Source organism: Talpa europaea (assembly GCF_964194135.1).
Source record: "Talpa europaea genome assembly, chromosome: 13".
In the NCBI taxonomy this organism is placed as follows: domain Eukaryota; kingdom Metazoa; phylum Chordata; class Mammalia; order Eulipotyphla; family Talpidae; genus Talpa; species Talpa europaea.
In genome coordinates, this window is record NC_140080.1 from 71657614 (window position 1) to 71671085 (window position 13472).

The 13472-nt window shown below is 34.4% G+C and overlaps 1 protein-coding gene across 1 annotated transcript in view; it reads left to right on the forward strand.

The window, feature by feature from the left end:
• KIAA1328 overlaps positions 1 to 13472 on the forward strand; it is a gene marked incomplete at its 3' end in the record, with an annotated part of 226115 nt that overhangs the window by 74255 nt on the left and 138388 nt on the right. Inside the window, exon 6 of the mRNA XM_084252345.1 lies at positions 5839 to 5966. Coding sequence (XP_084108471.1) covers positions 5839 to 5966 — 128 coding nt within the window. The remainder of the gene's footprint in view (positions 1 to 5838; positions 5967 to 13472) is intronic.

Genomic DNA, 13472 nt, shown 5'->3' on the forward strand with positions numbered 1-13472 from the left:
ACTTTACCTTCAAAGCATCAGAGCATATGGTCATACATTCTAATGTTTGAAGTCCATGATGCATGTCGATAAAGTTAAACAATTAAAACAATTCTTGAGATAGTAGGATGATCTGCTAGAAAGACCTGAAGTTGCATCTTGTATTTCTGTATCCTCAAGGAGCAAGACATTCCAAGAATTAGTTTTTCTAATAACTGAAGCTTGCCCTTTATACATTAGAATGTTTTAGCATTAGCTGCTTTTGATGAAAATATTGCTCTGATGTGTGATCTATTTTCCCAACTTCTTAAGGAGTGTAGACCAAACATAGTTGAACTCCTTGTTGACACAAGTTATTGCAGTTCTTTCCACTGGGTGGGCAGCTATTCACTGGTGTGTTGTGATAGATGACAGTTGTTGGAGTTGTGATCCTCATCGCCTCCCCACCCCCAGTTCCACCCCTCAGAGAAGCCAGGTGTTACTTGTGATATCAGAGCCTCTGGATCAGTTGCTCTGGCTAATTTTCCCGTGTGTCATTGAAATTGATTAATTTCCTATGCATATCTTAACTTGTAAAAGGTTAGGAAAAACTAGTTATTGTTCTGTATTATAATTTGGAGATCCTGGCAGGGTGCCCTATGGTGGTCCTCCTTTTTGGATCTATAGAGGGTGTGCTTTAAGTTTCCCCTTAAACAGAATTCCCCCAGATGATGCCTGATCTAAGGACTTACCCTGCTTCTTTGGCTGGGGCTAGTGAGCCCCAACCTTGCCATGTTTAGCACTGCTTCACAAAGTATTATATATACAACCTCACTTCTTGATCTTTCAGAATCTAGAAACCTTGGTATGCAGACTGGTTCTAGTGGTCTGCATTGTCAGGAATGAACTCTTTTTGAAATTTGAAATTTTCAAGTGTAATATTGTTACTGCAGTTCACCTGCGAACTTCTGGTGGGTGGGAGGGGGGTGTGTGTGATAATAGTCTTATCTTCAATTCTGGGCTAGTTGCTTGTAAGGGCAGGAACTGGACACAGTGCAGGTTTTCCGATCCCATGCAGACCGGGTAAAGGAGGAGTCAGAATCCTCAGTGGTTTTGCAGGTTTTTTTATTTGGGGTTCACCAGGCATATGGGAGGCAGGGGTGCTGGCTGGGGGGCTGGGAGGCGGGCAGGCCTCCCAGCCCCCAGCAAGTCTTCACTCTATCTGGGCTCTCTAGCGTTCGTTCTGCTGCTTCTCGGCTTCTGCTTCGGCTGCTGCTGCTGCTGCTGCTGGCGTCCCCGTGACGCCGCCCTTAAAAAAAGCACAGTCTCAACTCAGCTGAATCCCATCTACCTATGCCCACACCCTATTCCAGGTGCCCGCCATCAGGCATGCATTCAGGACAAGGATCCATCATCTATCCTGATGGCGGAAGGGCAGAAAAGCCTGATATTTTCTTTACCCTACATTGCTATAATTCAACAAAAGCTGAATTGATTTAAAACAGCCTTCTAAATACAGAACATATTTCTCCTTCAGTTCTAGCTAAAACATGGAACCTTTAAACAAAAGATAAATTTTGTCAATAGGATAGCAAGAGAAAATATATGACTTTCAATAAAAATGGTTTTGTACCTGTCTTTAATGTCCACTATGAATGTTTGAAAGTATATATCCTTAGAGTATTATGTGAAAAGAAGCTATAAAGAAGAAATCAACATTCTCATCAATCTGGCACATTGAAAACCTGCTTTTTAGGATATTTGCATATGAGCTTTTAAAGAAGTGTCCTATGTTTAATGTAAGAGAAATCAACTTGGTGTAGTTGATTTCCTAAAAACCCTCAGGGTCTAGTGACTTGAGCAAAAGACAGAAATGTCAAACATCGCAGTTTCAACTTATTTTCTGCCCCATCTTGTTTTGCAGCCACAAGAAACAAGGTAGAGACTAAAAATGGGAAGAAAGCACTTTAAAAAACCATAAATGTTCTACCTAGATATCTTTCCTTAGGTCAGGTGGTAGTTTTTGCGGTTGTTCAAGGACCAGAATCCAGAAGAAACTGGGTGAGGCACTGGATTCGTCTTTCCCTTTGTGAGTCTTAGAACATTGCATTTTCCCCTGCTTGTTTTGGAGTTTCGTTCCCTTTCCCAACAGATTGCTATCATCAGGAAATTGGAAAACACTGTGACCTGGCACTGAATTTGCCATAAATTTCTCTTAATTAAATGGAAAATTTCGGACTTGTATCAGCGAGTTGTTCTCCAGCACAGATCACAACTTAACAAAGGGTATAAACATTCGTAGAAAATTCTTGTCTAGCTCTGCCCATCGGTTCATCTTGGTATCAGTTTCTCTTTTATCAACAATTCTTTTTCAATTGTGCATATTGTCATTGTGCACCAAATTGGGTATATAATTTGGACTCAAGTGTTTATCTCAGGAAACGTCTTCTGTTTTGAAAGGGGAGAAAAGGAAATGATTGTGAGATGAGAAATATGACATGATCAGAAATCATATTTTCTTCAAGTGGAAAAATCTTGTGAGGTTGTAACAGTTGGGCACAGGATTATATAGATCCTAATGAAATAGTTGCTGTCTTCTGTGGCATCAGTTTAAAATGGCCAGAGGGTGTTCATCGGGCACTGACGTTATCAACATCCTTAGTTTAGGTCAGACCACACTTTCTCTACCCAAGAATCAAATCAGCTATTTCTCCAAGGAATTGTGGTTCCAAAAAAAAAAGAATTCTTTTAAATGTAGAGTCTCCCTTCTCTCCTCTCACTGGTTTTGGTTCAGATCAGGATGACTTGTTAGGTCTGAATATCCCAGATGTCTCGGGGCAAAGGTGGGGCAGGGTGAGGTGAGTACTATTTGCTGTGTTCTAAGTATTCTTCCAGCTTCAGACAGTTTCTTTCTCTTTGGCAGCCTACTATTGATAGTAATACCTCCCTTCTCTGTCCATCTCTACTGCTGATTTTTCTTGGTTTTCATTCTTCCATCTCCCTATTCATTCCGCTTTGATCGTTACTTTTATTTTTTATATATACACTTTGGATGTAGGCTTTAAGCCTTGCATAATAACCATTTCAGCAGCCATTTCAGTGAAGAGGGCATTTTACCCGCATTTTCCTAACCTAAATCTCTTTCCTCAAATGGAGGCTTGAAGTCTCACTGTGTAGAAAGGAAGGGAAATTACAGGTTTGTGTGTGGACATATATTTTCACTTTTCAAGAAAAAGGGGGACATTTCAAAATCTGGTGAATCAAGAACAGATATAAAAAATTGATAAAGATAGGGACTACCTGTTTTTGTATTCTGCCATGTAGCATGTATTCAAATAATTATACCTATAATTTGTCTTCAAATACTCATGTTTAACTCTTAGACTGTATAATTGTGCTGGCTTTTTCAAGAATAAAATTCATATTCTGAGTCCAGGCTAATATGTTCACTAAAAGCATTACTAAAAGCATTACTGCCTATGGTAAAGCTAGAAATAAAAATTGCTTTTATATACATTATAGCTGGCAGAGACTCTTGGGACTACCACAAATCATTCCTGTCTATTGGAGTTTGCTGACAAAAAGCATGGAAATGTAAAACCAGCATGGTCTGTGATACAGACTTTGAAAACTTATAAGCTGTTCAGACCACTATTCATTCTATTGTTATTGTTGTAAGATGCTAAATATTCAACAAGCTCTTCTAATTCATATGTTCTCTGAGCTTAGTGACCTATCCTTTCTTGACAAACCAGCTCCTCTTCTACAAACCATTTGTGGCTCCTTTTTTTGTTAAAGGTTAATAATGAGAATAATGAAGCAGTTGGCTATTTATGCAGTCATGATTGGCAAAAGTTATTAGAACAGGAATCTGCCCAGAAGCAAAGATTAGGTTAGGAAAATGTTAAGGAATACTGAAATCAGTCACCATTTTTGACATTTAAGAAACACTATTTCCATCCTTAATCATAATGACCTGTTGTAAAAGTATGCATATAAAATGATCTCATTGCACAGTAATTTTTATACCAACAGCATACATACATTCATGAATATAAGGGGGAGATTCAGAAATAATCTGAGTGAAAAATGGACCTGGGGAAGAAATTACTGCTATGAGAAGGACAGAACTCTCCCTTGGATAGAACTCTTTCTGGTGGACACTTAACCTACACAATTAGGTCATGCTTCTAAAGTAGTTTCTGCATCTTAAGCACTTCATAAGTTTGAGGACATAGGTGGATGGTGGCCCAGTTCGGTTTTTATATTCTTTGTATTAGTATGTGAAAGGGAGCGTAGTATACAGAAAGAAAATTTCCTTTAAAAAAGAGTGTCCTAATGATCATTTTATTAATGAAACATTGACTTAGCTGACATTATGCAAAACAAATCAAACAAGACAAATATCTGATTATAATCCCTATCTGATTATAATCCCTATCTGATTATAATCCCTATCTAATTCCAGAACATGTTCATTACCTACCCCCAAGACCGATATCCATTGGCATTTCCCTGGCAACCACAAATGTAATTTTTGTCTTTATGGATTTGCCTGTTCTGAACATTTCCTTTTATTTTCAACTTTTCTCCTGTAATAGGTATTTTAAAAAATTGGAGAATAGTGTAGAAAGTGGGTATAGATGAATATAACTCTTAATTGTAATCTGGTATACCTAGAACTGACTATTTTTTCCGCTAGCTCGTTGGAAGTGGTATTTTTAAAAACAATAACAGCTTCTTAGAAATAAAATCATGCAATATGTGGCCTGTGTCTGATTTCTTAGCTTCATGTATTTAAAGTTCATCCATATTTTAGCATGTAACAATACTTTGTTTCTTTTTATGGGCAAATAATATTCTAATATATAGATATATACCACATTTATTTATCTATTTATCACTTGGTGGACTTTTTTTTTATTTTTTTATTTTTTTACTTTTCACTGTTATACTCGCTCTGAATGCTGGTACAAGTTTTTATATGACATATATGTTCAATTCTCTTGGGTGTATATCTAAAAGTGGAATTGCTGGGTTATATGTCTGTGTCTTTTTTTTGGTTTCATTTGTTTTTGTTTTTGAGGCACTGCTAACATTCCTACATTCCTATCAGCTACAAAGGTAGGTAACTAATTTCTTATTGTTGGTTTTTTCACTTTAACCATCCTAGTAGAATGCAAGTGGTATCTCATTGTTTTTATTTTAATTTTTTCCCCTGTGACTAATGAGGTTGAATATCTTTTCTTCTGATGCTTGGCCATTTATATATTTTCTTTTTGGAAATATCTTTTTAAGTTCTTTGCTCTTTTTAATTTTAATTTAATTAAGGTAATCATCTTTTATTGTTGAGCCCTATTAGGTTTTTTATATATTTAGGATACCATAATAGTTCTAAATCATATATACATATATAACTTGCAAGTATTTCTCTCATTCTGGAAGTTGTCTTTTTAATTGCTTAGTGGTGTCCTTTGAAGTGCAGAGCTTTTAAATTTTTGTTTATTATTTGGTTGCTGTTCTTTTAGGTGACCATTGCTTAATTCAAGTTCACAAAGGTTTACTTTTACCAATGTTACGTTTTAGTTCTTACATTTAGGTCAATGGTACATTTTCAGTTAGTTTTTCTTTGTGGTATAAGGGTAGGGGTCAATTTCATTCCTTTGCACGTGTTTGAGAAATTTCTTTTCAAATGGGATGACCATACTCTGTGAATTAGAGTTTTTATGTACTGTGTTCATCTGAAAACCAGTTACCTGTACTCTCACCAAATGTGATTACATTTTTATCTACTTTTTGTTTATTGGGATCTGAAAAGTGCCACTGATGAATGCAGTTTAAATAAGCTTAATATTTTTTTTCCTTAATTTACAATCTCACCTCTTCAACTGCAATATAGAGAATGCCAAGAACTTTTAAGCCTATATCAGAAATACCTATCAGAACAGCAGGAGAAGCTCACCATGTCTCTCTCAGAACTTAATGCTGCTAGAATGCAGAAACAACAGGTAAGCATCTTTATTCTTACCTTTTCTTGTCTCTAATGGATCAGCAAGATGTCAGAAGAGTCATTTGCCTTTTTCTTTGTCTCATGGTATATAATATTACCCTAAAACATACAAATAAAGCACATGATTCACTTGGTGTCTTTTATTTCCCTCTCATTTTCCTTTTCTGTTCCTGTAGCCCAGAGATCAGAAGGCTTTAGTCAGTGGGGAAGTTCCTGGTGATATGAAAGCAAAGCAGGAATTGTAAAGAAAACTCATGGTTCTGTTGCTTAAAGAAAAAGATCAAATAGGATGTTTGTTACTCATTGTCCATATGGAAAACACTCATAAGCTTTTCCTAATTCAAGTTTACATTTTATAATAGTAAATGTAACTTGTTGGCTTAAAAGTGTTAGAGAGCACTGCAATATTTTGTGTCTTTTTATGTTTTTCTGTTAATTACATTATTATTTGCAAATGTTTATATATAAACATTTATATACCTATCATCAAATAATATATATTATATAATTAAATGAATGTTCAGAACCCTGCTAGTTGCTATGTGAAACAAGTTCTAAAGGCATTCTTATTGTTCTCAAGAAAGTAATAATACTTGCTGTCTTTTTCACATCTACTTGCATTTAAATCTTCAAATGGCCACAGCTGAGTCTTTTATATTAAAACATTATGGAATAAACTGTAGTAAGGTCAGAGTCATTCATATTGAGTATTAAAATGTGGATAATGTACTCAGGTGTTATCTTCCTGCTTTGAATAGTATCAAGTCCTGAAAACCAGACTTTAAGAGTTTTTTTGTAAACCTTCTAAAGAACACCATTGCTGTTCAACCTAGAGACAACTGTCTCAGGTGGGTTAAGAATTTTAGTCAAGAAAATAATGTCAGGTAATGTGCTCTCAAAATAAGTCTTTTTAAAAACTTACCTCTAAATTTTGTGGTGGAGATGGCAGCAGTTTGTTTCTTTATGAAGCATTCATTTGAGTCTTATTCTGTTTCTTCTTTGTGTTGGTTGTCATTTGGCCTCAAGTTGCATGTTAGAAGTTTTGCTTGGAGTTTTATAATTTCCACAGTCCTACCGAAGAGCGCCTAGTTTATGATTTTGTTTTCCAGTTTCTACCATTTCTTTGAAAAAAAATTGTTGATTTACAATGTGAATATTTTTTCTTTTTTTTTTACTACATCCTCTTTCTTGCTTTTCCTCCAAAATGAGTCATTCTACATTCATTTTGTAATTTATTCAGCATTACAAATTCTTCACTATGAATTCTAGAAAGGTTTTTCATTTGCTCTTTTTTCAATTCAGATATTTAACTGATACATGTCTTTTAACTTCATTTCCTTGTCATAAGAAACAGTACTTCCCCAAAGTTTCACCTTGATCTTGGATGTGAGAACATCTAGTATGCAGAGTTTTGGCAGATGTACATTTTAGAACATACCTTTTCTTATCAAATTGAATTTTATATTTTTGTTTTCTTATCACAATTGAATGTTATATTTTTATGTGTGAATCTAAACTTGAATGGTGTCACCTCAAGCCATAATGCTTATGATTTCTATTTTAGTCTTATTTGACAGCCTATACCATTTTAGAAATTTTATACTGTTTCCTCAGTATCCTTTATATTAAGGGAAAGCCTTAGAAGCATTTTGAGTACTTTTTTCCATGTGTTCAAAAATATTGATATGTAAGTTTACCCTTCTTTTTTTCTTTTGTCAAGTAGATATAAAAGAGGTAGAATTTGATTCTTCCTAAGATTTCTCTCTTTGCTATAAAGTCATCTCCACTTTTTAGCACCAGATAATGTCTGTTAATGAATCTCTTTGGTTCTGATCTGGTAAAAGACAGTTTATAGAATTTTTTGCATTTTTCCCATGATCATGTAAACCATGTTTCTTAATTTCATCTGGGCTATGGGCTAGAAAGAAATCTGAAATGCACTAACGATAAATCATTACTGAGCCCATGTTTAATATTTCTTGATGGTTTCTATTACTATTGTGTCACAGGTTTAATTAGAAGAGTTTTTGTGGTGGTTAGGGCCACAGTGTCTTGAAACTACTTCCTGTTCTGTGGTGGTTTTCATGTATTCTTTTGGCTAAATATTTTTGTTCACCACATGTACTCATGTGACAGTAGAATTCATTATTTATATTCCACCTAATTTTATTTGTGTATTTCATGTGTAATATTTCAGTTCTATTTAATACTGAACTATCTTTGACCTTTTTTTAAGACACAAACTTTGTCTTTGTTTTATGTAGTCCAGATTCTTTTGGCAGTCTAAAAGTGTCATCATACTTCTGACAAAGAAATCAAGTCAAAGACAATATCATGCTCAAATATATTACTGACTCAAATATATTACTAAACTGCTCACAGAATAAGTGGTCAGTAGGTAGAATAAGAAGATGATTAACAGCTGACTTTTCTTCAGAAACAATGTAGGAAAGAGGCAGTGGGGTGGCATATTTAATGAGCTGAAGAAAAAAATAATCCTGCAATCAAGTACAATTATCCTTCAGAAATGAAGGTGACATAAAGACAGTCCCAAATAAATAAAAACTAAAATTTTTACTAGCTTTCCTGCATTACAATAAATCCTAATTAAGTAGGTTCAGGTGAAAGGAAATGACATTAGGACACTAACTCAAATTCACACAAAATCTGAGCATTGATGAAGGTAATTTTGTTTTTCTCTTTGCTTAAATAATTTGTAACACGTGAATAAAACAGTAATTACAAAACTTTATTGTTGAACTAATGAGATTTAAAGATGTTGTGTTGTGCACTCCCTTGTGTGTATGTATTGTACAAAGGAAAAGGGAGGAAAGGGAGATATATTGGAGGAAATTTTCTATAAATTATTTGAATAAAGCTACTATTTGAAAATTCCATGATGCTGTTTGCCCCAAATCCTAAGGCATTCACACACACACACACACACACACACACACCCCACAACTACTAGAAATGATATATGAGCTCAGTATGGTTGCAAGATGTAGTACCAATATGCAAAAATCCATTGTATTTCTGTTTACTACCAGTGAACAAATGATATATTTGATAAAATAAGTATAAGACTTGTACAATGAAAACAACCAAGCATTGCTGATATAAAATAAAGATTAAATAAAAGGAAACACATTCCACATAATGGATTGCAAGACTCAATGTTGTTAAAATGGCAATTCCCAATCGATCTATAATTTGTTGTAATCTCTATCATATTTCCAGCACATTTTGATCATTTCTTTTTTGCAGAAATTGTTTCTAAAATTTATATGGAAATACAAAGGAATAAGAATTTTGAGAAAGAAAAATAAAGATTACTTTTTCTGATTTCAAAATTTACTCTAAAGATTCAGTATAATAACATGGAATTTTAACATGACCTTTGTGCCCTGGAAAAATGGTTCTACTCCCATGACTATGTTATGTTATATAGTCATCCCTCAGTATCCACAGAGGATTGGTTCTAGGACCTCCTCCCCATATAAAAAAATCTGTGGATGTTTAAATCCCTTATATAAAATGGCATTGTATTTGCATATCATCAGTGCACATACTCTTGTATATTTTAAATCATCTCTAGGTTACTTATAAAACACAATACAATATAAATATTATTTAAATAGTTGTTATACTATATTGTTTATGGAATGATGACAAGAAAGTAGTCTATTCATGTTGTACAACCAAAATCATCATAGGCCTAACCACATAGTATTTATTTTCTGTCCACACTTGGTTGACTTCATGGATGCAGAACCTTTGGAAATGGAAGGCTGACTGTGTAGTAAGTAGGAGATAACCTAGGTGGCTCTGGCCTAATCACCTGAGAAAAACAGAGTTTTCCTCAGTTGGAAGCAAAAGAGGAAGTCAGAGATTTCATGCATAAGAAGGATTCACCACACCATCTGGCTTTGAAGAAGAGGAATGGGGTAGTTGAGAATGGCCTCTAATCAGTAGAACAAAATTGGAGATTTAGGTATATAACCATAGGGAACTGTATTTTGTCAACAAACTGAATGAGCTGAGAAGCAGGTTCCTCCTCAGATATACCAAATTAGAACTCAACCAGCTAACACCTTGATTTCAGTTGAGAAAATAGAACCTTGACAACTCTTTGTGGAACCTGTAGAACTGTGAATTAATGAATTAGAATTATTTTAAACTTCTACTGTTGTGGAACTTTAAAAGAAATATAAAACTAATAGAAATATAAAACTAATACATACAGAAATATAAAACTAATACATACAGTTTTCAACATAGTTTAGTCCTACCATAATGATGGACATATCAATCAATGGAACAGAATTATAAATTCAGAAATAAACTCTTAACAATTACAGTCAATTGATTTTCAACAAATGTGCTAAAGCAATTAAGTGGGGAAAGAATCTTTTAATGAGCATTAATAGGACAGTTGAACATTTGCAAAAAGATAAATTCTTTATACCATGCACAAAAATTAGCTTTTACACTAGTCTAGTATTCAGGATACCTTTTTTGAAACCCTACTCCAGATGTTGATTTTTCTCAACATCATTTTTTTTTCATTTGGATGCCTGTTACAGTGACCACCTGAACTTGAATAGTGATCACAATAAGTTATTTGCTCTCATGTAATTAATAATGACCAGAAGTATTCCCCTTAAATAGGAAAGATAGCAGGATATTACTTTTATGAAACAAACAAAAAATCCTTAATAAGAAAAAACATCTAGTGAAAGTTCTGAGATTCAAGCAGCTGCAATCATTAAGAGATCCCAGAAGAGGACCAGGGGCCTTGCTTTCTGAAATTATGTAAAAGCCATTTCATAATGTACCGGTATCTTGCTGGTAAGTTTGGTGTGTCTGTAAGATTCCTTCCCGGATCCCCTGTAACAGCTAAACCTAAGTCAATCAGCAATGTTAGTCAATAAACTATTTTCTTTTATGGGTATTGCTCCAAAAATGTTAAAAATAAAAGTCCTATAGAATCCAGTTATCATATTTCTGTGTATTTACCCAAAGAATATGAAAACACTAATTCAAAGATACACACTCTTACACCCTCATATTCATCCTAACATTATTCACAATAGCCAAAAGCTGGAAACAATCCAAGTACCCAATTACAGATGATTGGATAAAGAAGATGTAGTTTACACAATGAAATACCATTCAGTTCTTTAAAAAGATGAAATCCTGCCATTTACAACATGGATGGACCTTTTATTCGTAGTAAAATAAGTCAGGTGGAAAAAGGCAAACACTGCATGATTTCACGCATGTGGAAGATAAACAAAACAAATGTATAAACAAAACAAAACAAAAGCAAACTCTTATTAGACTAAAGGGGAACATAATAGTGGTCACCAGAAGGGAAAGGGGAGAGTGGGTAAATTGGGTAAAAGGGATCAATTGTATTGTGAAAGATAGAAGCTAGACTTTTAGTGGCAAATGTAATGTAATATAAAGAGAAGTGGATTTATAAAGCTATATATACCTGAGACTTCTATAGTGTTATAAATTAATATTCAATTTGAAAAATTTAAACAAAATAAACTTAGATGTCTATTACATGGTGGACACCACTGTCAAAAAAATATTTCATGAGTATTTAATGATGCTCAATAAAAGCCCTAGGCCCTGACTCGGGGACCTCCCTGGCTGGCAGTATTCTTTGGGTTCTGTCACACTTCTATGCTAGGAGGATAGTATGTCACTGAGGATGACAAGGTTTCACACTTGGAACCCACCTAGATTTTGCCCTATGCAAATCTTTTCCTTTGCTAGTCTACTTTGTCTTCTTGTTTTTGTTATGATAAAATTGTTATATTTAAACATAAAAAAATAAAGTGTACACATTTAATAGCTAGGGAAGGAAGAATAGTAAATGATACCCTTAGATGGGTAAACTTTATCAGTTTATTATTTTTCAGATATATTGCAAATATTCTGTTTCAAGGGGAATTAATATTAAACATGAGTGTAGAATTTGTTTTGACATAGACATAAATTTATTTGAAGTGTTGTCCAATAGTATGAATTATAATAATAATGAGAGTTTAGGATCCAGAGTTTAGGAAAACTTCTGTTGACTCCCTATGGGATACTGTGCATGAATTTTGAATCCTAAGATGAACTACTCATTTAATTTTTGTGCCACTGTGGATTGTGAGGCTTGTGCTAAGGCAAACATGAGAAGGATAGTTATGTACCACCCCTCCCACACCCACACACATAGCAATCAGACACATTCTAAGACCAGTGCATGAAACTTTGGCTTATCTTCTGTACACAAAAGAAACTCACTAAAACAAAGACACCCTACTGAATGGGAGAAAATAGTTGCACACCATACATCCAACAAGGGGCTGATATCCAAGGTCTACAAACAACTCATACTACTCAATAAAGAGAAAACAAATGATTGAATCAAAAAAATGGGCAGAAGAGCTAAATAGGCACTTACATGTAAATAAGGACAACTAATAAAGAACATGAGAAGTATGAATACTTGGTTACATTCACTGATTCTTGGTATATTATTTGGTTTGGAAGGGTAAGTTATATAAAACCTGGTTAGTCCATAGTAACAAATATACTAGATTAATAAAAGATCTTAAAAATTGGAAAACCATGAAGAGGAATATATTGGGGAGTGCTCTGCATTATCTGCTGAATTTTTAAAACTAAAAATATTCCTTAAAAGTTACTAATTTTAAAAGGTATAATGAAAATAGTGTGCAGGCTATAAATTAATTTGTTACCAAAAAACCATATTCTAAATAAAATGTGTTTTCCTAGCTGTTGGCTGGAATGCCATGAGTTACTTAATAAAGTGTGAGCACAAAGCACTATCTAGCATTTTAAGCAATATATTTTTTAATTAATTTTTAATCTGTCATTCAAATTCACTCAACAAGCCAGAGAACCCTACTGTAAAAGCATCTATTACTATTATCTATTGCTCTGTAACAAATTGCCACAATTTATTTATTATCGCACAGTTTTTGTATATTAGGAATCCAGTCAAGTCTTAGCTTGTTCCTGTGCTGCAGGCTCTTTCACACGCTGCACTAAAACTGTTGACAGAGGCTGAATTCTCAGGTGAAGGTTTGACGAGGGCAGGGGGGGTTAGGATTCGCTTCCATACTGTCATTCATGGTAGTTAGCATGAATCAGTTCCTTGTGGATTTTTAGGCTGTGGGCCTCTTTTCCTAGCTGGCTATTGAATGGAGGCCACTCTCAGTTCCTTGTCATATAGGCCTTTCCAACATGGCTGCTTGTTTCTTCAAAACATGCAAGCCAAGTAGGTAATAATCTACTAACAAGGGAAGTTGCATTTTTTTGTAATGTAATTGAACTTTTAGAAGCAAGTTCTAAATCCTGCCTCCATGGCATGCCTTTGTCTACTCCAAGGGCATGAATGCCAAGAAATGGATCATTAGGGCCATCTGAGAAGCTGCCCATGACAGGTGGGGAAGTTAAGCAAATTGTGTAGCAT